The sequence below is a fragment of the Desmodus rotundus genome, chromosome 1, assembly GCF_022682495.2.
Source record: "Desmodus rotundus isolate HL8 chromosome 1, HLdesRot8A.1, whole genome shotgun sequence".
In the NCBI taxonomy this organism is placed as follows: domain Eukaryota; kingdom Metazoa; phylum Chordata; class Mammalia; order Chiroptera; family Phyllostomidae; genus Desmodus; species Desmodus rotundus.
Genome location: NC_071387.1, coordinates 161,629,049 through 161,654,179, shown reverse-complemented (window position 1 = coordinate 161,654,179; position 25,131 = coordinate 161,629,049). Strand labels below are relative to the sequence as shown.

At 45.8% G+C, this 25,131-nt stretch overlaps 1 protein-coding gene across 7 annotated transcripts in view; it reads left to right on the top strand.

Moving 5' to 3' along the window:
* Window positions 1-22,925: 22,925 nt before the first annotated feature.
* RASGRF2 (Ras protein specific guanine nucleotide releasing factor 2) overlaps window positions 22,926-25,131 on the top strand; it is a 188,817-nt gene continuing 186,611 nt past the window's right edge. For all 7 annotated transcript variants that reach the window (XM_053912178.2, XM_053912176.2, XM_053912175.2 and 4 more), the window contains exon 1: window positions 22,926-23,731. In XM_053912178.2, coding sequence (XP_053768153.1) covers window positions 23,444-23,731 — 288 coding nt within the window. In that variant the 5' untranslated portion in view covers window positions 22,926-23,443. The remainder of the gene's footprint in view (window positions 23,732-25,131) is intronic.

The following is a 25,131-nucleotide window of genomic DNA, read 5'->3' as shown; positions in this document are numbered from 1 at the left end:
GGAGTTGTTCTGACTGGCAAGTCTTGTGAGTATGAAGGGAGAAGCTGTCCAGGTGCACACGGCAGTTCAGACTGAAGGTTACAACGGAATTGTGTGAATTTGCCAATACTTTGACTTTAATCCTTTCCTCTCAAAGATCGATGAAACTAAAATAAAAATAGAGCCACAAATTGGCCAAAAGATAAGCATGGCATTCACGGTTAACATTTCTGAGAGATTACTGTAGATCTGTAATAACGCAGAGGAATTTACCTTTGTTAAAGAACTTCATTAATGGAGCCAGACACTGCTGCGGCCTTCCTGTTTTCAGAGGGCTGGGGAGATCCCAGACTTTCAGACTGCGTTTCTGCGGAAGCAGCCGGCCATCTTTCAGAATAAGAAGGCCCTGCTGGGAGGACCTGCAAGGACAGGGTGAGAAGACTACTGTCCTGCTTGGAAAGAGGTGATAGGCCGCACGTGTGAGAGGAAGATGAATAGCAACAGAGCAGTGGGTTAGCCCACACACATTAATGTTAATTGTGTGACAGGTACTGGTGCTGGCTGCTGTGGGATCTACAAAAGAAAAATAAAGTTCCACCTTCAAGAAACTTGGCCAAGATGGGCCTCAAGGATCAGGCGCACGAGATAGATAGAGACCAGAGTTAAATACCAATACTGAAGATCCCAGTAGACAGCCTATGGAGGCAGTCGATTGGTGGAGACACTGCTGGGGTGAGGCAGAGGGGAGAGAGGACTGTGGGGTTGGAGGAATCTGCAAAAGCTTCACAGAGGCAAGACCTGGACAGATGGTAGAATTCAGACAGAGGACTGTGATGGCTTAAGAGCAGGAGGGTCAGGGCATGTTTCGGTAAAGATGTCACAGCTTTGTGAGAGGGAGCAGTGGGCTATGAGGCTGTAGACGTGTTAGGAGCCTGTGGCTGGTTGTGTAAGTCACAGGACCTCAGTGTCCCCATTTCCCAGAGAGGGTGGAGCACATGCTCCTCATACTGCTTGCAGTTCTGACCTTCTGTGACCCCAAGCCCTGGCCGGAGGACAACCACTCGCTGGACAAAAAGGGGATCTGTTGGCTGGAGTAACAGAGAAGGATGAGGGTGGATCTAGGGAGGCTCTGTTAGGGCTTGTTTCCTTCTGTCCCTTGACCTTGCAAGGTGGGTATGATGCACTAACTGTGGGCTCCTCCCAGACAGCCAGGGTCTGTTGTTAGCTCTTACTCTTACTAGCTGTGGCTTAGTTTTATCTGCTGACAAATGAAGATGCCAGTAACAGCGTCTGCCTCCCAGGGTTTTTGGTTCTTGTGTAGAAGTGCTTAGAACAGGGCCTGGTGCCTAGAGAGGACTTAATAAATGTTAGCACCTTGTCTTATCTCTGCTCGGTTGACTCCTTCGGGCCCTGACTGCATAGAGGCTTCTGCTCTGCAAAGGAGAAAGTGGTTTCTGGCCCCACACCTCGTCTCTGTGACCCAGCCTCACAGTTAGGAGGTGGGGACCCCATGATCGGCTGCCCCTGAATCAGGATGGAAGGCAGAGAGGAGTCTGTGGTGGATCAAAATAGAGTGGTTGGCAGACAGAGTGGTCCACTAAAAAAAGCACTTCTGATCTCACAGGAAGTCTGTGAAGAAGCAAAGCACATGTTACAGTTAACATTTTGGGGTGAGTATATCTGTATACAGAAACTTAAGAGGTTCGTGGGAAATTGACAGCAGCAGGAATTCATTCACGTCTGTTGCTCCACATCCCTTTCCACTCTATTTCACTGTTGTAACCAGATCTCAAAGGCTGCCTTCTATTTCCCCTGGAGATGTTTTCACTATGAATGGAGGTTGCTTCATCATCAGCACAGCAGACATTTATTAAGCACCTGCTGCATGCAAAATACCAAAGGAAATCAAAGCACAGTCAAAGACATGTGAAGCATAGCTCCTGTCTGCACATGCAAGGTTCTGAAATGCAGTGGAGAAGACAGCACACCCAAATTTACTTTGATACAATGTGGCTTATGAAAAGGACAGATAGGTGGATCCACAGATTTTTTTTTCTAATGGAGGTTACAGAGTAGAAGACAACTTGTGTTGTCAATTATTTTGCTAAGGATATTTTTGGAATAACATGCTATGTATAGTAACTATCAAAATATTAAAAAGACTATTTTAACTCCTAAAATAGGGAGGGAATAATTTTTAGAATGAAGGACAGGCCTTTACATTTTAACAAAAAGCAGGGTATCACAAACTTACTACATTGTCCTTATTTTTCTCATTTCACTCTTTATAAACATGTTTTGAGAACCATAGTCTAAGTGACTCCCTAAATGTCCCCTGCAAGATGACATATGGGCACATTTTGATATTTTTAATAAAAGCCTGCTAAAAATACAGCGAAGAGCTAGTGCATTATTCCCTCAACTGAGCCGGGCCCCAGCAGTTGCTCTAATGGGAATACCCCAGAGGCCCGGGCCCCTGCAGGCAAGGGCTCTGCGGATGCACTTAGGATGGTGCCACCGGGGGAGCTGGATGTGGCCGGGGGTGGTCTAGCTGCTTCCTGTGAGGACAGGCCAAAGTGAAGCAGAGAAGGGTCTGTGATAAAGGACTTTGAAAAACAGGGTTTTTTTTTTTCCTTTTTCTTGTCCATTGCAACAATATAGAATGGAAAATGCTCAAGGGGTAATGGTACTATGTCACATGGTAAAATTAGTAGTCAAGATCTGAGGGTCAAGAACTCTAGGACCGAAAATCCCAAATTCCCCTACTTCTCATCATCTGTTGAACTGTGCTAATTCTAATCAGCAAAACTCCTTGTCCAAACACACTGACATCCACCCCGTGCGACTCTGACAAGTAGTTTCTTCTACGTCTTGATTTCAAAGCAATTTCAATATTAATTTTTTAGTCTTAAAAATGTATTTCTGCCCTGGCAGGGTAGCTCTGTTAGAGCGCTGTTAGAGCGCTGTCCCAATACTCCCGATTGCGGGTTCGGTCCCCGCACAAGGCACATACAAGAAACAACCAATAAATGCATCAGTAAGTGGAACAATAAAATCGATGTCTCTCACTACCTTTCTCTCTCTCTCTAAAATCAATAAATTAAAAATGAAACATATTCCTTACCATTAAGACGACTAAATATATTTTAAAAGTTCGAGTTTCTTCCCACAGTAGTCTGACAAACTACTGTAACAACCCAGGAAATAACACCAAGAGATCATGAGCTGAAATTCAGCTCTTTACCTCCAAAGCCAACATTATTAAATTTGAGGCTGGGGATTATCATCAGAGTTGGGGCAGTTTCTGTTTTCCTCAGACGCTATTTATTTATTTATTTTTTATTATTTTTTTTAATTTATTTTTTTTTATTGTTATTCAATTACAGTTGTATGCCTTTTCTCCCCATCCCTCCACCCCACCCCAGCTGAACCCACCTCCCTCCCCCCTCTCCACCCTCCCCCTTGGTTTTGTCCATGTGTCCTTTATAGTAGTTCCTGTAATCCCCTCTACCCACTGTCCCCGCCCCCACCCCCCACCCCCGCCCTGGCTATTGTTAGATTGTTCTTAACTTCAATGACTCTGGTTATAATTTGTTTGCTTTTTCCTTCTATTGCTTATCTGTCAGACGCTATTTAAAAATAAGGTTTAAAGTATCCCCAGAATATTTTGTTTTCCACAAAAGCAATCTCTAATCCAGAGATTAGAGATTTTTCTTTTAACTGAAAAAGAAAACAAGGAAGCTGCCAATTTGTATTTGAGATGAAAATAGCACAAACATAGATATACTCTGTGAGTAAAAACTTGCTCCTCTTACCAATAGGAACTAATTTTGTCATAAATAATGATCCCAGCAGTAGATACCAGCAACTGCAACACCGAAGAGTCATATGAGCTCATTGAAAGTTAACTTCACACACTCATGCCAACAAAATCAAGTGAAAATGCACGTGCAACCCAGGGAAACAACTCTCAGACTTAAGTCTCCTGAAGTTGTTCCTCTTACCGGTGGGGGCCTATGGATTTCTGAGGTTTCTTTTTTAATCTCTGGTTCATATTGTCTCGTTGATAGAAATGTCACAGAATGTATGGACTGGATCAAGTCCTACAGATTGCTGCTATAGAGAGGCTGCAATTTTATCAAATGAATGGGTATTCCAGTCCTAATTTTCACATTTGATTCCAGCGCTAAAGGAGAGCAGAACTATAATTTGAATGAAATATGACTAATGAATTCTACCAGAGAAAATGAAACCTGCTCCTGTGCCAACCGCCAGGCAATATTCCTGGCTCCAAAGTACAGCCTGGGGCAATGCCAGACAGTTCTCCCAGGAAATTAAGCTGTCCCCAGCACAGGAAGTCTCAATGACTCTATTAAACAGGAAATGCTTTATTGTCCATTATCGTAAACGTTGTGAAAAATAAAAGAATGAGGGCGGCAATGGCTAAAGACTGATCAAAGGAAGGAGGCTGATAAATAATTGAGACTGCTGACTTCTTGGGTGTTGGCTCAGACCAGGGGTTGCAGTCTTAGAACAATACAGTAGAATTATTATGTGGTTAGAATAACAATAGCTAACTAGTGAATGTGTACTGTGTCCCCAGCACCGTGCTAAAATGTATATACATTAGTCCTTGCAACAAACGTGTGTCAGTGTCGTTGTTGTTGTTATCATCACCATCCCTGCTTACAGATGAGGAAATGAGGTACCAGCTCGCAGAGCTGCCCAGAGTCTTATTTTGATAGGTGGCAGAGCCAGGATTTGAACCTTGATGTGTTTGACTTCAGGTTTGGAGGTTGATATTATGCCTAAGAGTATCGTTCTACCCCTGGCATTTATGTGAAATGATGCTGCCTCAGCTGTGCGGTTTCTGGAGCGTTAGGAGGCTTTGCCCTCCTTGATAGATGACATTTATCAGGGATCTCCGCTACCTCGCATTTTGCTCCCCAGCTCCTTACTGAGGAGTCTCACTTGGGCTTGTCCTTTTCAGTTCAAATTACATGTGCTTTAGCCTCTGCTGACAACAGGAGTGTGCCCATTGGTCATTTAAAAAATGGCTTCATTGGTGACATTTCTCCCCTGCAGAAAGAGCCTTTTAATTCTCATGCTGCTGTGGATGGGTTGCAGCTCAGCTTGGTACAAATCAAAACCTAAAATTAGCCAAACCCTACAAATTCTAATGTTATTTGGTCAATTGAATTTCTACATAAATTCTGAAAGGTGAAAGGCAGGATCAGTTTTATACTTTCGCTCAATGTAGGGCCCGGAGCCCGCAGAAGAGGTGTGAGCAGGCTACCTTTCCCCTGCCTTGGACCTTTCCTCAGCAAAGCTCCTTCCCTCCCAAGTCCAAAGTCAGGCTCCTCATCTTTATGTTCTGATACCTGTGGCTCTGAGGGAACTTTTAAAAGTGCTCTAGAATTAAAAACAAGACTGAAAAGATATTATTAATTGTACCTAACATGCTTGGCGCACTCAGTCCTCTGGGCTGAGTATAAGTTATCATTAGCCGCCCTTTCGGGGAAGTGCTGTGATCCTGAACAGTTGCCTGTCTCCCGTGAGTCACAGCCAGCACGTGGCAGACTGGGATGTGAACGCTGAACTGTGAGCCGTGATCGTGAGCATTTTGCCAGAATCCATGTTTATGAAAGTTACCGAACACTGCCTGCCGGGCCAGGCCCTGTACACGCTTGCAGGAAATATAGATCAGTCATCTATAATCACTCTTCCAAAAGTCCACAATCCAATGAGTAAGATAAAATAGAAACACACAAACGTTGTCAACACAGAAAAGTTGTCATATTTTAAGAGAGGTTGCTTGGAATACAAAATTGGTTGTCAAGTAGATTTTACTAATCCTAATAGTAATTGAAGTTCAGAGGAGGCAGAGAGGGTCTCAGGTTCAGGGTGGGAGGCATCAGAGTCCAGGTAGGGTTTAGTGGGCCTTGCAGAGTGTCTGGGTTTCTCATAATTCCTAGGAGAGACCCTCTGGGTGAAAGCAGGGCCAATGCCAGGGTTAGGGCAGGCAAGTACAGACCAGGCCTCGGGCTGAGGCCAGACTGGAAGACCATGGTGGGTTAGATTAAGGGGCGTTACATTATGCCTAACAGTACATACCAACCCCAGCATTTATGTAAAACAGTGCTGCCCTGGCTGGGTGGCTCAGTTGTTTGGAGCATTGTCCTGTGTACCAAAGGGTTGTGGGTATGATTCTTGGTCAGGGCACATACCTAGGCTGCAGGTTCGATTGCTAGTCGACAGGCAAACAAGCAATGTTTCTCTCCCACATTGACATCTCTCTCTCTCTCTCTCTCTCTCTCTCTCTCTCTCTCTCTCTCTCTTTCTCTCTCTCTCTCTCTCTCTCTGTCGCATCCCCATCCCACCCCCCTCTCTCCCTTTCTCTCTCTAAAATCAATAAGCATTTCCTCGGGTGAGGATTTAAAAATAAATAAAACAGTGCTGCCTCGGGTGTGCCGTCTCTGGGGCATTAGGAGGCTCGAAGGTGTTGAGCATGAGGTGGGTGCAAGCAAAATGATTCACTTGCTCAACCACAGGTTGGCAATGGAGCAATTGGTGATATTTATCATTTATGGAGCTGCCCAGGTTATATGTATAAGTAATTTTTTCATTGAAATATAACATACATGCAGGAAAGTGCATGCACCATAAACAGATAGCTCTTTTAATTTTTATAAAGTGAAAATACCTATTGCCACCACCTTGGAAGGCTCTCTCACGCACCCTCCCAGTTACTAATTTGCAAAGGTCATCACTATTTGATTTCTATCTCCATACATAAGTTTTGCCTGCTCTTTAATTTTGTGTAAATGGAACCCTATACCACCTACTCTTTGATGTTGGGCTGTTTTTCTCAACATAACGTTTGTGAGATTTATCCAGACTGTTTCCTGTAGTGTGTCTCACTCATTTCATTGCTGCGTGTTATTCCGTTGTATGAATATACCTCAACTGGCAGCAGCTGTTCCGAGGTTGACGGGCACTCGGGCGACCGTGCAAGCGCTGGTGGGCACGTTCTGTGTACAGTACACGAGGACTCTTTAGACCCTTCCACTTGGAGTGAGCCCCAGACTATGAGTTCTGCCTTCCCGGGGTGGCAGTTAGAGCTCAGTTGGCCACTTCCCCACCTGCATTGACATGTGACCTAGACTCCACCCATTAGACAGACCAACCCGTGCCTTCAGTTGGAGGGGGGCAAATCCCGAAGAAGCAGCTGGTAAGAATGGTGAGGAGTGGCCCTGTAGGTGACGCCTGTGATGCCAGCACCAGATGTGGCATCGCGCCTCTGGGCAGTCCCAGGAGGTCCCCAGTTGTTGTTCCCATGCCCCAAACTTGAAAGCCTGATTCTCTCACCAGAATCCTTTGAGCCTCTTTATTAAATTCTTGTTGGGCTTAAAGAACCTAGAGTGGGTTCTGTTATTCTTAAGAGGACACAGTATTAGAACAAGACCCGATAAGCCTCATTTGACCAGTATGGGAACAGGAGATGTAATATCACTTGCAGAAATGTGGACAAGTCCCATATAATGCTTAAAAGCATTATATGGAATCTAGAGCCACTCTTCCTGGGTTCAAATTCTTTCTCTATGACTTATGAGCTGTGTGACCTTGGGCAAGTTACTCAACCTCTCTGTGCCTTAGTTTCTTTACTGTAAAATAATGATAATAAAGCACATGTTGTTGTAAGGGTTAAATGGGTTAATTTGTGAAACAGCATGGTCCAACACCTGGCACATAGTTAGTGCTATGTGTTTGCTGTTGTCACTATTATTACCTATGACAGGCCCCTGGGCTCTTTCAGATAAAAACTTAATCAGCAAGAAAAGGCCAGCAGGAGTAAGTGACACTTGAGCAGTGTTATTGGCACAGTGGGAATCTCCAGTGTGTTTAGTTCAAAAGAATGGAGGAAGGGAACTGTGGCGGCCCAAGTGGCCGGGCGGAGACAGCCTTGGCCCAGGGTGCCCAGGGTGCCGAAGTCTCCCCCTCTCCTCCCCACTCCCTTCTCTTTATTTCTGCTCTCCTCAAACTCTGGTATCCGTTTTCTCTACGTGAAATCAGGTGTGTATGTGTGTCTTACATTACAATCTGGGGGTCCTGCTTTTCCATCGAAACCTGATGCTTTGTCAATAATTTCTAAATACACTGAGAGGAGCCTTCCTTTGTGGGGCGCACACGTTGCACAGTGGGTTTCGCACCCGAGGCAGGATGCTGCTGGCTTTGTCGTGCAGGGGGAGCTTGCAGTAGATACAGCCAGAGAAAAATGTGAGAGACCCCTTCCTGAGAGCCAGGGTGCTGCATTGCAGGGGTTGGGACTGTCAGGGCAAGTCCTGCCACGCGGCAATCTGAGCAAGGGTCCAGGCCTGGGGTTTGGGGCAGGAGTGTGTGCTCCCTTCTCCGAGTTCCTCCCTCGGAAGTGGTCCAACTGCTCCTAGATTCAGAGTAGCAACTAAGTGATGAGTGTAACCCTCTGTGAGACCAGGACTGTCCCTACTTCAAAATTTCTGCCTTGTATTCCCTGCTAGTAAACGCCGAGTTCCTATCCCAGGTGCCCTGACTGCTGTATATATGGTTGGCACAGGTATGAGATAATCAGTCTGAGAGAGCGGACAAGAGGGAAGGTGGCCCTCCCCTGCACCTCGTCTGGGGTGTGATCTGCACCAAACCCTGTGGAATACAAGGGGAAGGCCCATGCCTGGGGGAGCCCAGGGGCGGGCCGCAATGCCATCCGCACCAGCAGGTCTTAGCTCTATAAGCCCAGATGCTCCTTCAGCGCGACTGCGCCACACATTCCAGAGACCCCGAGAACAGCTGTGCTGGATCACAGGTGTCAGAGGTGCGCACAGCAGAGGCCTTGTTCTGGGGGAATTTACACTCAGAGGAAAGGATTGGACAAGCACACAAAGAACTGCAACATGAAGCAGAAAACAGGGAAGTGCCCATAAAGGCCTGGGCTACTGATGGGCACATCTATTATTTATGCCTAAGAATCATGAGGTTTTCTCCGAGGTTGCCCTTCCCGGTTACCTGACTTTGTGCTTCACCCTGGTGGTATTAAGTTTTCCTCATGTATCACTCCAGCCACATGATAGAAAACCCAGCTGAGAACACAGACTTCACTGCTGGTTCCATCCGGAGGTGCAACAAGTCATCACGCACTTGCACCCTCCACCCTTTCTGAAACATGCCTTTCCATTCTGTTTCCTGCAGCATCGACCTCACCCTGCGGCTGGCTCTCCTCGGGGTTACAGGATGACTGCCAATTGTCCAGAGGCCACGTGGTTCTCGTCCACATCCAAGTAAAGAGAAAGCCTTAATCTTCGCCCTAGAATTTCAAGCAAGAGTTCCGAGGTTCTTTCTGAGGGAACTGGCTTAGATCACATGCCCACGCCCGAACCCCTCACACTAAGTGGGGGAGATGGATGTGCTGCTGGGCCTGAGCTGCTTAGAGCCCACTCCTAAACACATTCCTTCTTTTAGGGTATCCTTAGGAAAGGGAAGCGGAGAGGGGCTTGGGGTAGCAATCACTAATGTTGCTGATAGCTAGGTTTAGTTCAGGGAGGCCTTTATAATGCCCAGGCCTTGGGCCTAGGCTAAAGCTCAGAAATGAGTAAGACAGGATCTCCTAAATCTAGCTAGAAGTTCAGTGAAGTCTCCACGGAGGGATAACGACCGAGCTGGGTCTTACAGGATAAGAATACTCTGGCCAAGTGAAGACGGAAGGCCACTAGTACAGAAATAACCAAATAAAGAACTGGAGGCATGAAACATGTACTTATTCAATAAGCACGGTGGAACATAGTAAAAGTCGAGATCTACCGAAGTCTGAGATTAAAACTTGAAGTACCGGGAGATTCAAATTTGAAGTTTGAAGTGCCTGGAAATTATTATTTGAAATTAATATTTGTATTGGTAGGAATTGAGGTAAATCTGGAATCAAGACCAGATCACAGAAGGCGCCATGGGCTAAAGGAAGAAGTCTGGGCTTTGTTTAGTGACAGAGATGGAACTGGAATCCGGGACTTTGACCTGGTCTGGCACTAGAGAGTGCCACATCACTGTGAGCATGTCTCTCCTTTCCTCGGGCTTCCTATATCTCACCAGCGTGGGAAATCCTCACAAATTATGAACTATGATTTGCCATCTGTTTCTTTTCATTAACCATCTGACTCAGTCTCCTCGGTCGTAGGGTCTGGTGGCCGTAGGGAGACTCATTTTGGCCTTCTGGGTCGCCCTTCGTTGTCGTTGCTCGCACCGCCATGCAACATGGGGAGCTCTCGGAGGCAGCATCTCACACATCTGTTTCCACCGTCACTACCTTGACCTTTTAGTGATCAGGGTCTCAGAGGCCATCACACTGGTAATGGGATGAACTTATTTCTAGTTCAGGAAAACGGGGCTGGGGGTCTTCCAAGCGTGGACTGCCGGGTTGTGTGTGTTGGAGTGCGGGCTGGAGACTGCAGCCACTCTGGAGCCTCTGCACGGGGGAGGCGCAGTCATCCTTGTCGCCTTCATGAGGCAGGGAAGAAGATATGTCTGGCTGTCTGCCAGTTTGGGCTTGCTTGCCCTCAGATCCATTGCTTGCCCTCGGTCTGCTCTACATCTGCCTTCCAGGCTCAGGGCAAGTTCAGCCAACAGGAGGCCTTGGTGAATTGAGAAGCACGTGGGAGAGCAAAGCCAGTCTCCCCTCTCAAGCCCACTCTGCCTCAGCTGGTGTCTGCAGCGGCAGCCGAGTCTCCTCCATGGCTTCCACTCCTGCCAGACAGGCCCCCACGATACCAGCTTCTTCCAGGTGACTCCAGGTGCCCAGAGGTTCACCTTCTCCCCTTGTCTGTTCAGCCCATAGTTGTGCTGACTTCCTTTCCACCCTGAACCCGTTTTGATCTTCCATCCTGAATTAAGTTCTCTGTATTAAAAAATATTTAAAATTTCCTTACTAGGTTCTGAAAGATATAAGATCTCCCCATCTCCCCTTCACCAGTTCTTTTAAATACATAATTTGAACAGAATTTAGTGTTCAAATTTAGTGCCCACCTCCCTGTCCCTCCCTTCCTCCAATATTTCCTCTTTTGGTCCAGGGCTTTTGTGCTGCTCTGCTTCTCTTGTTAAGAAGGAGCGGAAGCTGAAACATCCATTCACACAAAGATGTGTGCCCTTACTGGGAGGAAGCATTTGTAATGACCACACAGGGATGTAGTAATGATAGGTCAGAATGATGAACCCACAGATTGTGCAAGTTCTCTGTCTTAGTGTCCTTCAGGGGCCCACCTTGTTCGTGCACACTGCCACCTCTGCATCCTGTGTAACCCGATGGCATCTCTCTGCCCCCAGCATTCTCTGACCCCGATGTCCGTCCTTGGCCCCCAGTGGGGCTTGAGGAAGGAATGTGGATGGAGCCCCAGAGTCTATCTCTAGTGCTGGAAAATCAACTTGGAGCACATGTTTTGCTAGTGGTAGGTAAGTAATGTCTTTTTCAAATTTAACACACACACACACACACACACACACTGTTATTTTTTGTATATATTTTTACAATTTTACCAAAGCCTGCACAAAAGACTAATAAGCCACATTTTAAAATTATATTCTCATACTACTTGAGAACTAAGAGTAGCAGTTACAGAATCCCATTTTATTTGCCTCAGGCGAACATATGCTACTCTATGTGTGTGTTTTTACTCTGACACATTTACTGCCTCAGAACATGAAATTTTACCATTTAAAAGAAACTATGGAAATTTAACTGCATAGATTTGATAATGAGCTCCAAAATGGTAAGTGAGCATTAGGTTGTCTGGTAACCTGCCACTTACACCCTCACATACTCAGACGGACTTGAACCTTGAATGGGCTTGAAAACAACCCCGGAGAACCAAGAAGTCAGGAACTAATACCAGGGTTAGGGAGAGCAAACTTTCCCATTTGTCAGGGACTGTGGGGTTTCCCAGGATGGAGGACTTCCAGTGCTAAAACCAGGAAAGTCCTGGGCAACCTGGGACAAGGTGGTCATCCCGTGAAGCCCAGCCTGCAGGGGAGAAGCAAGGCTCCAAATCTCATGGCCATTGTGCTGTGGCAGACCAGGCTTCTGCTGGAAGGAGAGCCGCTCTCTGCCTGCGGAAATTGACACCCAGAAGGAAAGCGCCTCTCTGATTGGCTGGCTGGCTGTGGCTGCGTGAGGTTAACCGTTTAGCCCAGGGGCCCTTGACCTCTGGGCGGCAGACTGGTACAGGTCCCGGCCTGTTAGGAGGTGAGCTTGAATGTGACGCGCTTGGATCCTCCGGAAACCATCCCCTCCCTCTGGGTCTGTGTAAAAATTGTCTTCCACAAAACCAGTCCCTGGTGCCAAAAAGGTTGGGGACTGTTGTTTTAGCCCATGGAGCTGCGAGTACAGGCGAAATATCCCAGTAGAAGAGACAGAGTGAGGCTCAACAGGAAGAGAGAGCAGTGGTTGGTGATCAGTGGTTACCAGGCTGCTTGCAGCGGACCCTGGCAGAGCAGGCTGTTCTACCCCGCGGGCCCAGATGACAGGAACGGTTTTGTACAGCCCAGGGGTGTGTGCCTCAGAGAACCAGGGCAGTAGTTCGCAACCCTAGCTGGCCATTAGAATTACTTCAACGTTTTGAACATGCAGATGCCTGGGCCATACCCCAGACTAATTTGCATTAGAATTTCTGAAGCTGGGCACAGTCACTGGTCTTCTTTCAAAGCTCCCATGTGATCCTAATCTTCAAATGAGGCTGAAAACCACTGGCCCCGCACATCTGAGTGTGTGTGTGTGTGTGTGTGTGTATTGGGGGAATGCATTTTGATTTCAGTCAGTCTAAAGGATATCCATGTGTACTCCCAACAGTATCTGGCTCAGTTCACCTAGCTGAGTGTGTGTGTGTGTGTGTGTGTGTGTGTGAGAGAGAGAGAGAGAGAGAGAGAGAGAGAGAGAGAGAGAGAGAATGTTTAGGAACTGACAGTCAGAGACCGCAAATAAGGAAACAGGTTCATTAATGTCTAGACCGACTACCATACTTCCATGCCCCAGTCCAGTTGACTATAGAAACTTCGCCATCTCAAAGTGTTTCCTCGTTATTGCTAGGAAGCCCCTTGGTGCTTCCTTATGAGGGGTCACAAAAAGTCTGCATGTGGTTTCCTGCTCTAGCCTCCTCCTTCGTTTGCCATGCAGGCCCCTTTGTCTGTTACCCCTTGAAGCTGGAATCACCTCCTTTTAACTCTACGTCTCTGTCCTCTCTCAGGTCACTGGGAATGAGCTTGTCAGGGGAAGCACCACGCATCATTATCAGCCCATCACAGGCATGGAATAGGTCTGTCCTTCAACTTCCCTTGGAACAACAGAGTACGGTTGGTGGGCATGGAGAAAACAGAGAACAAAAATGGAGACTAACTTGGGAGTTCTCTATTAGCAATAGAGCTTCTCTCTCCCTTCAATCCAACCAAGCCTTTCCTCTCCAATTCTTGTTTCTTGTCTTAAAATCATCCTCCTCCCAGGATGATTTTATGGAGGAAGATTCACTCTAATTAGGGGAAAGTGCATGTCCCACCCCAAAGGCTTGGTATAAGACTCTAATGGGATTTCATGGTTCTACATGAGCCATCTGTGACCTTTGGTGGTAAACAATACACCTCAGGCAGGTAGAACATCAAGAATCCAGGCCACCACAAGGGCTCGCAGAGCTTGGTGCATCTCCTTTTCAGTCTCTCCTGCATGAGGGTTAAAGCTCCTGCCTGTGGTTTACTTTGTAGCTATGCAACCGGCATTAACTCTTCATTATCTGTGATCAACTGTCCGATCATTTCCCAAGAACAAAGACAGAACCAACTTCTACTTCTTGCCTTAAACAACTAAAAAATATAAGAAGCAGTGGCGTTCAGACATGAGACAATAGGCAGTAAGGACTGTGATCCCTGAATGAAGGAAGCAAGTGAAATGAGCCCTGCACGTGCCCCAGACCACAGCCTGAGAGGGCTGCCAGGCTGAGTGTGAGGGGGAGACCCCAAAGAAGGCCTGGTGCCCTCATGGAGTTGAAGAGACAAGATTTAGAGTTCGGGGAAGCCAGTGGCTAGAATACACAGGACAGACTGCCGCAGAGGAGACAGTGGTGTAAAGAGAGAGCTCTGAATTTGCAGAAGGTTTGCCTCTAATCTTTAGGTGAGTCCTGATTGGCTCATAGGTGTGAGAAAATGAGTAAGGCCAGAAAAAGAGCCTCCGGAAAGAAGCAGGAGGAAACTCCCCACATTGATCACTTCCTAGTAGTGAGAATGGCAGTCTCTGCACACATGGGTACTAAATAGTCCTCGGATGGATGGACCATATTAACCTACACTAAAGGCTGTTCTGGATTTACCTTATAAAGCTTAAAAGTGAGTCTCATGGATCAAACCATTTTCAAGTTACCTCAGTTACAGAACAAAGTTGGAAATACTTAAAGGAATATATTACAACAAACAAACAAGAACATCAGGCCCCAAAAGTTAAAATTCACGGTATCTGGCATCTAAACAAAAATAGAATGGAGCAGCTACTGTGGCTCATAGGAAGGAGAAAATGCAATCAATGACAGCGACCCAGAAATGACACAAATGACACAGTTGTTGGACAAGGACATTAGAACAGATATTATAAACATACCCCAAATGCTCAAGAAGGTAGAAGAAAGCATGGACATGACGAAGAGGAAAAAACAAAAGGACCCAAATCAAACTTTAGAGATGAAAAATACAATGTTTGGGATGAAAAACACTCTGAACGGGATTAACAGCAGATGATACATCACAATGACATAGAGTTTACCCCAGGAATGCAAGCTTTATTTAACACTGAAAAATAAACTATTACTTCACCATACTGAATCATTAAAGAAGAACAACCATATGAATATCAGAAAAAGCATCTGTCAAAATTCAACATGCAGTTATGATTTTTAAAAGCTCAGCAAACCAGGAATAGCTGCGACCTTCATCAACTGAAGGGCGTCTATGAAAAAACCTACAGCTAACATCATACTCAGTGGTGGTGAAAAGACTGAATTCTTTTTTTAAAAGGTTTTATTTACTTAGCAAGAAGGGAAGAGAGGGAGAAAGAGAAGGAGAGAAACATCGATATGTGACAGAAACATTGATTGGCCGCCTCTCACACGTCCCCAACCAGGATCCTGGCCTGCAACCCAGGCATGTGTCCTAACCCAGAATTGAACCGGCAAACTTTCAGTTTGTGGGATGATGCCCAACTCACTGAGCCACACCAGTCAGGGCAAAATACTGAATTCTTTCCTCCTAAGATCAGGAACAAGCAAGGATTTGCACACTCACCACTTCTATTTAATATTTTTTTCCTAGAGGTCCTAGCAAAGCAAAAGAGAAGAAATAGAAATAAAAGACATAATGATATGAAAGGAAAAATAAAACTATCTTTATTAATAGGTACCATAATTATCTATATAGAAAATCTTAATCTACAAAAAGGTTACAAGAACTTATAAGTGACTACAACAAGGTTGCAGGGTATAAGATCAGTATATTGGAATTGATTTTATTTTTATATACTATCAATGAACAACCAGAAAATAAATTAAAACATATAGTTTACTATCTATTATGACTGAATGTTTGTGTCCCCTCAAAATTCGTGAGTTGAAATCTCCCACCCCAGTGTGATGACATTTTAAGTGGGGCTTTGGAGGGTAATTAAGTCATGAGGGGGGAGCCCTTATGAATGGGACCGGAGGATTTACAAGCTGATAAAGGGTACCAGAGCTCGCTCTCTCTCTGCCGTGTTGGGTATACAACAAGAAGTCATCCCTCTGCACACAGGAAGAGGGCTCTCGCTAGAACCCAACCACACTGGCACCGTGATCTCAGACTTCTAGCCTCCAGAACTATAAGAAATAAACATCTGTTGTTGGTAAGCCACCCAGTTTATAGCATTTTGTTATAGCAGCCCAAGATGACTAAGGCACTATTGCATCAAAAAATATTAAATAGTTAGAGATAAATTAGACTAGAGTTATGGAAGACCTGTAAAACACTGTTGAGAGAAATTAAAGAAGATGTAAACAAATAGAGAGATAGACCATGTTCATGGATTGGAGGACTCAATATTATGAAAATGTCTGTTCTCCCCCAATTGACCTATAGATTCAACCCAATCCTAATCTAATTCCAGAAAGACTGTTTAAAAGAAATTTACAAGATAGATCTAAAATTTACATAGAATTGCAAGACTGAGAATAGCCAAACACTTTTGAAAAAGAAGAACTGAGCTGAAAACCATATTCTATTTGATTTTAAAATACAAGACAGTGGGATGTTCATGGAAATACACAGGGATTGGCAAAAGCAGACTTACAGTTGTAAGTATGCAAAGATAGTTATTCTTGTATTATTGTTTATTTACTAATTATTCTTGTATTGTGGTTTATTTATTAATATTGTATTATTTGTCTTCTTCTGTAAACCTGCTTTTGCCCACCCCTGTATATATCAATGTGAATTTGTATATGTCAGACACTCATCAAAGAAACAGAATAGAGTCCGTAAAGAGACTCATACATGTATAGCCAATTGATGTTTGACGAGGGTGCTGAAGCAATCCATAGGGAAAGAATAATCTTGTCAACCATTTGGTGCCAGAACAGTTGGATAATCATATGTGAAAATATGAACCTCCACTCTGACCTTAACTATTGGATATAGGGCTAAATGTGAGAGCTAACACCAGAAAGCTTATAAAAATAAAACACAGGGGAAAATCTTAATCATCTTTGGTTTAATCCAAAAGACAACCCAAATGTTCATCACCTGAGAAATGGGCAAACAAATGCGGCATACTCATACAATAGAATACTGTTCAGCAATGAAGGAACGAACTATTGATACAGTCATCATAATGAGTGAATCTCAAAATCATTATGCTGAATGAAGGATGCCAGATAAAAAAGAGCACATACTATATCAACCCATTTATATGAACTAGAAAATGCAAACTAACTTACAATGACAAAGTAGGCCACTGGGTACATGGGGGGAAAGGGTAAGGAAAGGTGGAAAGGAAGGGATTTCAAAGAAGAATGAGGAGAGACTTCCAGTCAAGATGGAGGTGAAGGTAAACATGCCTCATCTCACAGCAAAACTACCAAAATTAAAACCAAACTACAGAACAATCATTATTAAGAACCACCGGAAATGGAGCTGAATGGAAGTCCCACAAGTATAGAATTAAAGAAGAAAGCACATCAAGACTGATAGGAGGGGCAGGGGCAGAGACGCTGAAAGGGCTGGTCCCACACCCACATGTGGTAGATAAAAATTGGGAAGGATGTCTCAGGAGTAAGGGATCCCAGCCCCACACCAGGACCCCCAGCCCAGGGTTCCAGTGCCAGGAAGATAAGTCCCCATAACTTCTGGCTGTGAGAATCAGTGGGGATTGAGGCTGTGGAAGACAGAAACGTCTGGAGCCCCAGGCAGTTCCTCTAAAAGGGCCTGCACATAGATTTACTCACACTCACTTCCTCCAAATTCCAGCACTAGGGCAGCAGCTTGAAAGACATCAGAGTCATACAGAGAGGAAATGAGACACTTGTCTGGCATCAGGGCGAGAGCTGAGGGCAGCTTTCTCCTAGACAGAAGTGCTGGCAGAGGCCATTGTTCCTTTGTGGAGCTCTCCCCTGACAGAGCTGGCAGGCAGGTGCCATATCTGAGACTCCGTCAACCTGGCTCACACTGTTTTCTCCATACTTGCGATTCCCTGAGGTTCCACCCCACCCAACGTTTAGGCCCACCCAAGCTGTTTCCAGTGACTTTTCCATACTAATGGCTTGTTTTGGCTCATGCTTCACATTTTCCTAAATTCTCTCAAATAAGCAGCATTTGGCCCCAGTGAGCATGGTACCTCTGGCTAAATTGCCCCAGGCCTGGAACTAGCAGCCCTTGGCCTTAGTTCACAGCTTGGCCTTGCTTAGGCACATCCAAGCCCAGCACGAGTAGCAGCCATCTGTAGATTGCCTTGTAGTTTATGCCAGGTGGCCCTGGATAGAACACAGTGGGTAGCTGACCTTGGCCTGCACCTCCCAGGAAGCCCCAGAACCTGTACCCTGGTGGACAGCTATGGACCACGTTGGAGCACAATCACCCAACCTCCTCCACAAGTGACACACTCAGGGGTGATTCAGCAGTCACCAGAGCCTTGCTGAAGTAAGTCCTGCTCTGTGGGGTGGGCCCCTGCAGAACTGATCCTCCATGGTGGTCAGAGGTTGGTGGTCAGTGGTCACTGCCAGTCCTTGCAGCTGACTGGCCTGCGTAAATCCCTCCCATTGATCTGCCAACAACAACCAAGGCTCAACTACAAGAGGTGGTTGTACACAGCCCACACAGAGGGTGCACCTTGAATACACAGCTTGGGTGAATGGGGAGGCTGTGCCATTGGACCCTACTGGACACCTACTACACTAGGCCACTCTACGAAGAAAGAACAGAGACAATCATGATTGGACCTGGAAGGAGGTACCCATCACGTCAGCCCATATCCTTAAGCTCAAACCCTGTTACATGGCAGAGAGGCTGGGAAATAAAGTCCTCTCTGTGCCAAGAAAGGAGAGTGGTGCTTTCATTTATATATTTAGCCAGTGTCTGCCAGAAGAAAAAGAAACTTTTCTTCCCAGAGTAGCTATGCACACAGTAACGTGTATTATAAAAGAATACTGAGCTTCTGAGACAAATACCTGCATTCAGATCACTTCACGTTTTTCTCCCAGAATGATGAGAGGACATTTACTTTATATTTCCAAAGAGCCTGTTCCAGGAGTTCTTCTCAAGAAGGGCCAGTTTCTGCACCAAAGGGGAATCCAAGTCTCCCAACTTGTGGGAGAAATGACATTGGTATAGTTTTCAAATCACTCCCACAGCCTCCCACACTCCTTTTCTGCTCCTTTCCCAAGGTTTCAAAACTTTTAAAGTCCAGTCTAAGCAAAGGCGTGTAGCTTGTGCGCCCCACCATCTGCACCTGCACCCACAGCACAAGGAGGAAAGCTGAATCCAGCATGATGACACAGAGCAACCCCCAAATTTGCTCGGGATCTTTGTTGCTTTACAGCAGGATAAAGGAACTCCTTGCCTAAGCAGCCACGTAGCCTCATTGGATAGGTAGTGACAGTGACCAAGATGTGGATTTAAGAGCATACACTCAGTTGCATGACCTTAACAAGGTCACTCCCTGTTTCTTGGAGCACATTTTTTTTACTAAGCTCCTGGGACATGGCACTGTCCCAGCCCTGCTGCTTGTTCACTTTCTCATCTGCTAGTCTCCTCTTTCAAACCTCAGGTTAGTATTCTGTCTCAGGGCCCCCTCTAGGACCAGCTTCCTCTGCATGAGTTAGGGATTTAGAAAAACTATGGATTAGGTTCTACACTGTGGAATCAGCTCCTCCCAACCCTAATAGCTTTGGGCAATTCCGATAAAATGTCCCCTCCCTCCCTCCCTCCTCCCTTGTCTCCTCCCTTCCTTTGTAGTCAAATTATCTGGATTCTGTCTCCCTTCACAAGCAGTAATTAGGGTTTCTAGATATGGCAGTTAATTGCTAAACTTTTTTTCTCTTAACTTGCCTTAAAAAAGACAAAGAGGACACTTTCACTGTTATCAGTGAGAAATGCTTTGTTGCCCTGGAAAATCAACTTAAACTGACCCTCTTGGGAAAGAGTCCATGAAATACAAGAGGGGAAAACAATGAATTCACAGAAGAGCTTGTTCCCGCCCACTTGGAACAGAGTCCCTTTTACCAACCTGTTTGATCAGCTGGGGCAAAAGCATCTCATTTCCATAACTTCCTGGCCCTTTGGGTTTCAAGGTGGCACCATTCCAGGGATGCAGTTTCCATATGCATGAAGGAGGCTAAAGGCGCAGAAATGCCCATCAGACGCTCACTGGATATAGCTTCTTGAGATTGTCTGGGTATTTTTCCTTGTTTTCATCTCTTATAGTCTTGTGCAGAATGATCTAGTATTTGCAAATGGGTATGCCTTCTTTAATGATTCAATCACCAAGTATTAAGTTAATTTAGGAAATAGCTGTGCGTCATTTGTGTGCCCACTGCATATACATTCTCCTACTGTGTGCTGCAGGGATTAAGGAGACAGCCCTGCCTTGGAGAAGCAGACCATCTGGTGAGACACAGCACCCAAACATGAAATCCTATTCCTAATAGACTGAGCACACCGGGAGCAGAGGCAGGGTCTTCTCTCCATATCTTCTACATCACCTAAATGTTGTGTTGAAGACATAAACAGATGATCAATAAATAGGTCTCACAGGGAATTTCCATGATTGAAACCCACAATGGTCACCAGCCAAATTTTGGAGGAAACCAGTTACCTTCTGTCCCTGTGAGGGGTCATATGACAGCCAAACACCTTACCGGTCAGAAGTGATGACAGATAAGAGGCTGAGAAGAATGATTCCTGTGGTTCAAATCACAAGGACATTTGCATAGGAAGAAAGGATGGGTCAGCACTGAAATTAGCCTTCATACCATAGATATTGCTTACAGGGAAAAAGAATGTTTCACTTCTGAAAAAACAAGTGGTTCGAAGGTTTGAATATTTATTGCAAAATTGATTTTGAGTGAATTCACACCCTTAATGGTTTCCTCTCGAAAATGGAGCTAATCAATTAAGCAGGTGTCAACCCGCTTATGGTTCTCAGAGCTGGGATTGGACCACAGAGAAGGAAATAAAAGGCTGTCGGAGGCACTTGCCATCCCTTCTGCATCTAGAATCTGTCTTAAAACCTTGTCCATATTTACTAATTGTCTCTAAACTTGTATCTTTTCTAAAGAACAACCCAGCTGGTTAAACCCAAATTAGTACAGCACTGTCTCTTAGACATTTAAAAATATGTAAAGAGAAATAATTACTGTTCTCATGGAAATTTCAAATGGCAATTTCTCTATTATATAGTTTTTAATAGTGATAGTTTTTTTCTTGTAAAATGATTTTTTTTTTTTTAGGTAAAAACCCTCAGTTGCTCAGTGAGGCAGAGTTAAACTATTCTGTAAAAACAGCCTTTACAAAACCGCAGGCCCCCGGGCTACCAATTTATGAGCACACGACTAGTGGTACAAGACAGGTGTATTGTCCCAGATTCATGCCCAGAAAGGATTTTATTATTTTTTATTTTTAACAATAAACATTTTATGGCAAATCATTTTTATAATAAGTGAATAGGGGAATATAAAAGGTACATAGCAGAATCAAATACTGGATTTCCCCAGGGTTTTCACTAGCTTTCTCCCATGGCTGCCAGGCACGTCATTTCTCCTCCACGCACATTTTATAATAGCGGGGTTTTGGTTTCTTGGCTGTACCTGCAAGATTTGTTAATCAAATGAATTCCGTTCTAGCAAGGGTGTAGAGTGAGCCTCGGACGGCATGGCCTCTGGGGGTAGACTCTGCCAGGGGCAGCAAGTCTCCCTTGTTTGGGTATTTTTTTTCCTGGTTGAAACTCTATGCTGAAATTTTACCTTCTTTTCCCGAAATCCTGAGATGTCCACTGTCTTAGATAACTATAGTTTAATATAGATTAGCGTATGATAGGGAGGAACCTAGCAAGCCCCATTTTATCAAAATCTTTTCTGTATCCCATTGTTTCAAAATAGCCCAACAAGCACTTGTTTACTAAACATTAACTCTTTTCATCTCCCTGTGAATTGTTTGCCTGCCCTTTGAAGTCCCAAACCACAACCCTCACCCCCTCCTACTTAGCTCAAAATAGCTGAGAAGCATTGACTGCCAGATTTTTCTGGGTTTCACATTCATAAGGAACCCCCATATATACATATGCAATAAATATGCTTATTTTCTCCTGCTAATCTGTCTCATGTCAATTCAATTTTTAGACCAGCCAGAAGAAGAGAGAAGGGTAAAAGGAAAATAATTTTTCCTCCCCTTACAGGACCTACAGCATTTGATACCTTCCTGGGAATGGGGTAGGGGGTCTGCACTCATCAATCTTCATTCTTGTTTTAAGTACTACAGTGCACTGAGTACTCAGGTAGAAGTCAAGGTGGCCATTACGCACAGCCACCTTGCGGTTCCACTCACTGCCATGCAAACACATTCATGGATGAGTGCGGGTGTCTGGATGTAGCAGATGAGTGTGTTGTATGTGTGAGTGTGTTTGGAGAGTGTATGAATTCACATGAATATGTATTCATATATTTGTGAGTTCTTGTGTATGAGTATGTACTTGTGTGTATTTTTGAGCAAATGTTTGTATATCTGTGTCCTGGTGTGTATGTGTGTTCACATTTATTGTGTTTGTGTATGATTATTTGCCTGAGTGTGTGAGTGTGTATGACTGTGTGAACAAAAATGTGTATTGGTGTGTGTTTGTGTGTAGTTTGTATGAGTTGTGTTTGGGTGTGTTCAGTGTAAGGTGTGTCTCTGTCCATTTTGTGTGCATGTGGGAGTTCAGGTGTGTGTGTGAGAGTATGGTATTTGTGTGTAAATGTGTGTTTGGGTAAGCATATCAGTGTGTGAGTGTGTAGTTGCCTGTGTGAGTGTGTATCGTATATGAGTTTGTATTTTTGTGTGTAGGAGTGCACTTTGTGGGTGGATTTGTATATATGTGAGTGCATACTTTTCTGTACAAGTACTGTGTATTTTTTTGCGAATGTGAATATTTGTGTGTATATGTGTTGTGACTAGTTGTGTGTATGTGTATTGTTTGTGTGATCGTTGTATGTGTAATTGTGCAAACGCAAGCATTTGTATGTTGTGACTGCGTGGTGTGCGTGCATTTCTGTGTATGTGAGTATATATATTTGTGTGTGTGTGCCAGCGCACGTGGGAGCGGCTGTGTGTTGTCGCCACGCGCCTCCACCTCCCCACGATCCGCCCCACTGGCGCGGGAGCAGAGGCAGCGGCCTGAGCTGGGCTGACGAGGGAGGGACCCGGAGCCGGGGTGAGCGAGCTGCACGGTCGCCGTCGCCGCGCCGACTTTGCCCTTTAAGTCGGTTTCCAAGCCGATTACAGCTGATCTCCCACGTGACGTTTTACCTTCTGTCTCCCGGAGCTAGTTGCCCGAGGACAGTCCTCCTCAGGCTGCCACGCGTCGCGCCTCCCCAGCCCGCGGCAGTGTCTCGGGCTCCCGCAACTTTGGGCGAAGCAGCGGGCGGCCGGGGAGCCTTCCCCGAGCCACTCTCCGCACCGGCGTCGGGCGCTCCCGGAGCTGCGCTCCGCCAGCAAGGCGGCGGTCTCGGAGAACGTGCCTGGACGCAGCCGGGCGCCCCTCGGACCTGCGCGTCCCGGAGGCCGGCGGGGGCGCCCTGTGCGAAGCGGCAGGAAAGGGGGCGCCCTTTGCCAGCCTGGACCCGAGCGGGCGGACGGGCACGCCCCGGGGGGAGACGGCCAGGAGATGGCCGCGAGACGGGGGTGAGCCCCCCGCGTCCTCGCCATGCAGAAGAGCGTGCGCTACAACGAGGGGCACGCCCTCTACCTGGCCTTCCTGGCCCGCAAGGAGGGCACCAAGCGCGGCTTCCTGAGCAAGAAGGCAGCGGAGGCGAGCCGCTGGCACGAGAAGTGGTTCGCCCTCTACCAGAATGTGCTCTTCTACTTCGAGGGCGAGCAGAGCAGCCGCCCGGCGGGCATGTACCTCCTGGAGGGCTGCAGCTGCGAGCGGGCGCCCGCGCCACCCAGGGCCGGGGCCGGGCCGGGCGGGGCCCGGGACGCGCTGGACAAGCAGGTACCACGCGCCCTCCTTTCCCCGTATTCCGGCCTCCGGCCGCCGCCCTCGCTACCTCTCCTAACCCCAGAGGTCTAGGGCTTGACGGAACACGGAGTCCGTGCTCCAGACCCGAGCTTCCCCTGTGGCCTTAATGGCAGGATTTGTTCGCGCGCCTCCCGGTCTCCATCCCTCCTTCTCCCCACCTCCGTGTCCTCCCTGGGAATAGCGGCTCGGCTAGACCCTGACGGCGGCCGGGGCTTCTCAGCTTCATTTCCAAGCACCCATTGCTTCTCGAGACTTTCGGGAAGGGTTTACTGTGGTGACGGGTGTTGACACCTGTTGAATTTAGAACCGCAAGACCGAACTAACTTATTTGGGAAAGTTAGGTTTCTCCCTTACCCGGCTGGGGCGGTAGGTTCTTCGCCTGCAGATGTTTGATCGCTGGCTGTGCCTGGAACCCGCGGGGCTCCCAGGACGGACAGGCACTTTCTGTTGTCCATTTTCAACCTGTTTTTGTGGATTATGTCAGTTTACCTTGCTAACATTTGACCTGCTGGGTCTAATTACGAAGGGAAATGTGTATCTAGTTCCCTTAGGATTAGTATTTGGGACCACATTCTTGCTATGTTTAAACGTGTGGGTGTTTAAAAAGACCGCTTCACTGTTGTACTTTTAAATGAGTGCTTTGAAAACGAATGTGGCCTTTTTATTCTGGGTCATAATTTTATTAGTTTTGCTACTCGGAGGAAAAAAACCCTCTACATTTAGTAACTCTCACGCCTCATTCCTGCAAATGCGAAATTTGTATTTTTTTTTCAATTACCATTTGGTTATTAAAGTTAAAGCAGACTAATTTTATGCTCCCAAATTCTTACTTCGCTTCTAGATCTCCACCTTGGGGAAAAAAAGAGGCTGATTGTCTCTGCTGTTGCACAAAAATATTTCGCAGCCGAATTTTCCGTGCAAGTCAGACCAAACAGCTTCTACTGCAAACCGCCGAGGGTGGCTGTGGGAGGCGCTAGCGGTGGCATGATGAGTAAGGTGCCTACCTAACCCCTTGCTGCTCTTACAACGATGTGTAAAATTGAGAGGAGTTTACACTAGATCGACCAGAAGTTTGATTTTTTTTTCATTTTGGTTTCACTATAAACCATTAACAGATTTAACTAATTAAACTTGTTATAACGCTTATAAATCTGAAAATTTAAAAACATGTCCTTTGGTTTTAAGAGCATGTTGAGGGTCATTTGAAAAGCTGGTTTCCAAATTTGTAGATATGGTTACTGGAAATATGAGTTTAAATTTCAAGTCATGCATTGCAGAATTTAAATGGAGAGCAAGAGAAGGGTTTTGAGGAAACAGATTTTTTTTTGTTTTAGGATCTGTTTTTTTTTTCTTACTGGTGAGATTTATTTAAA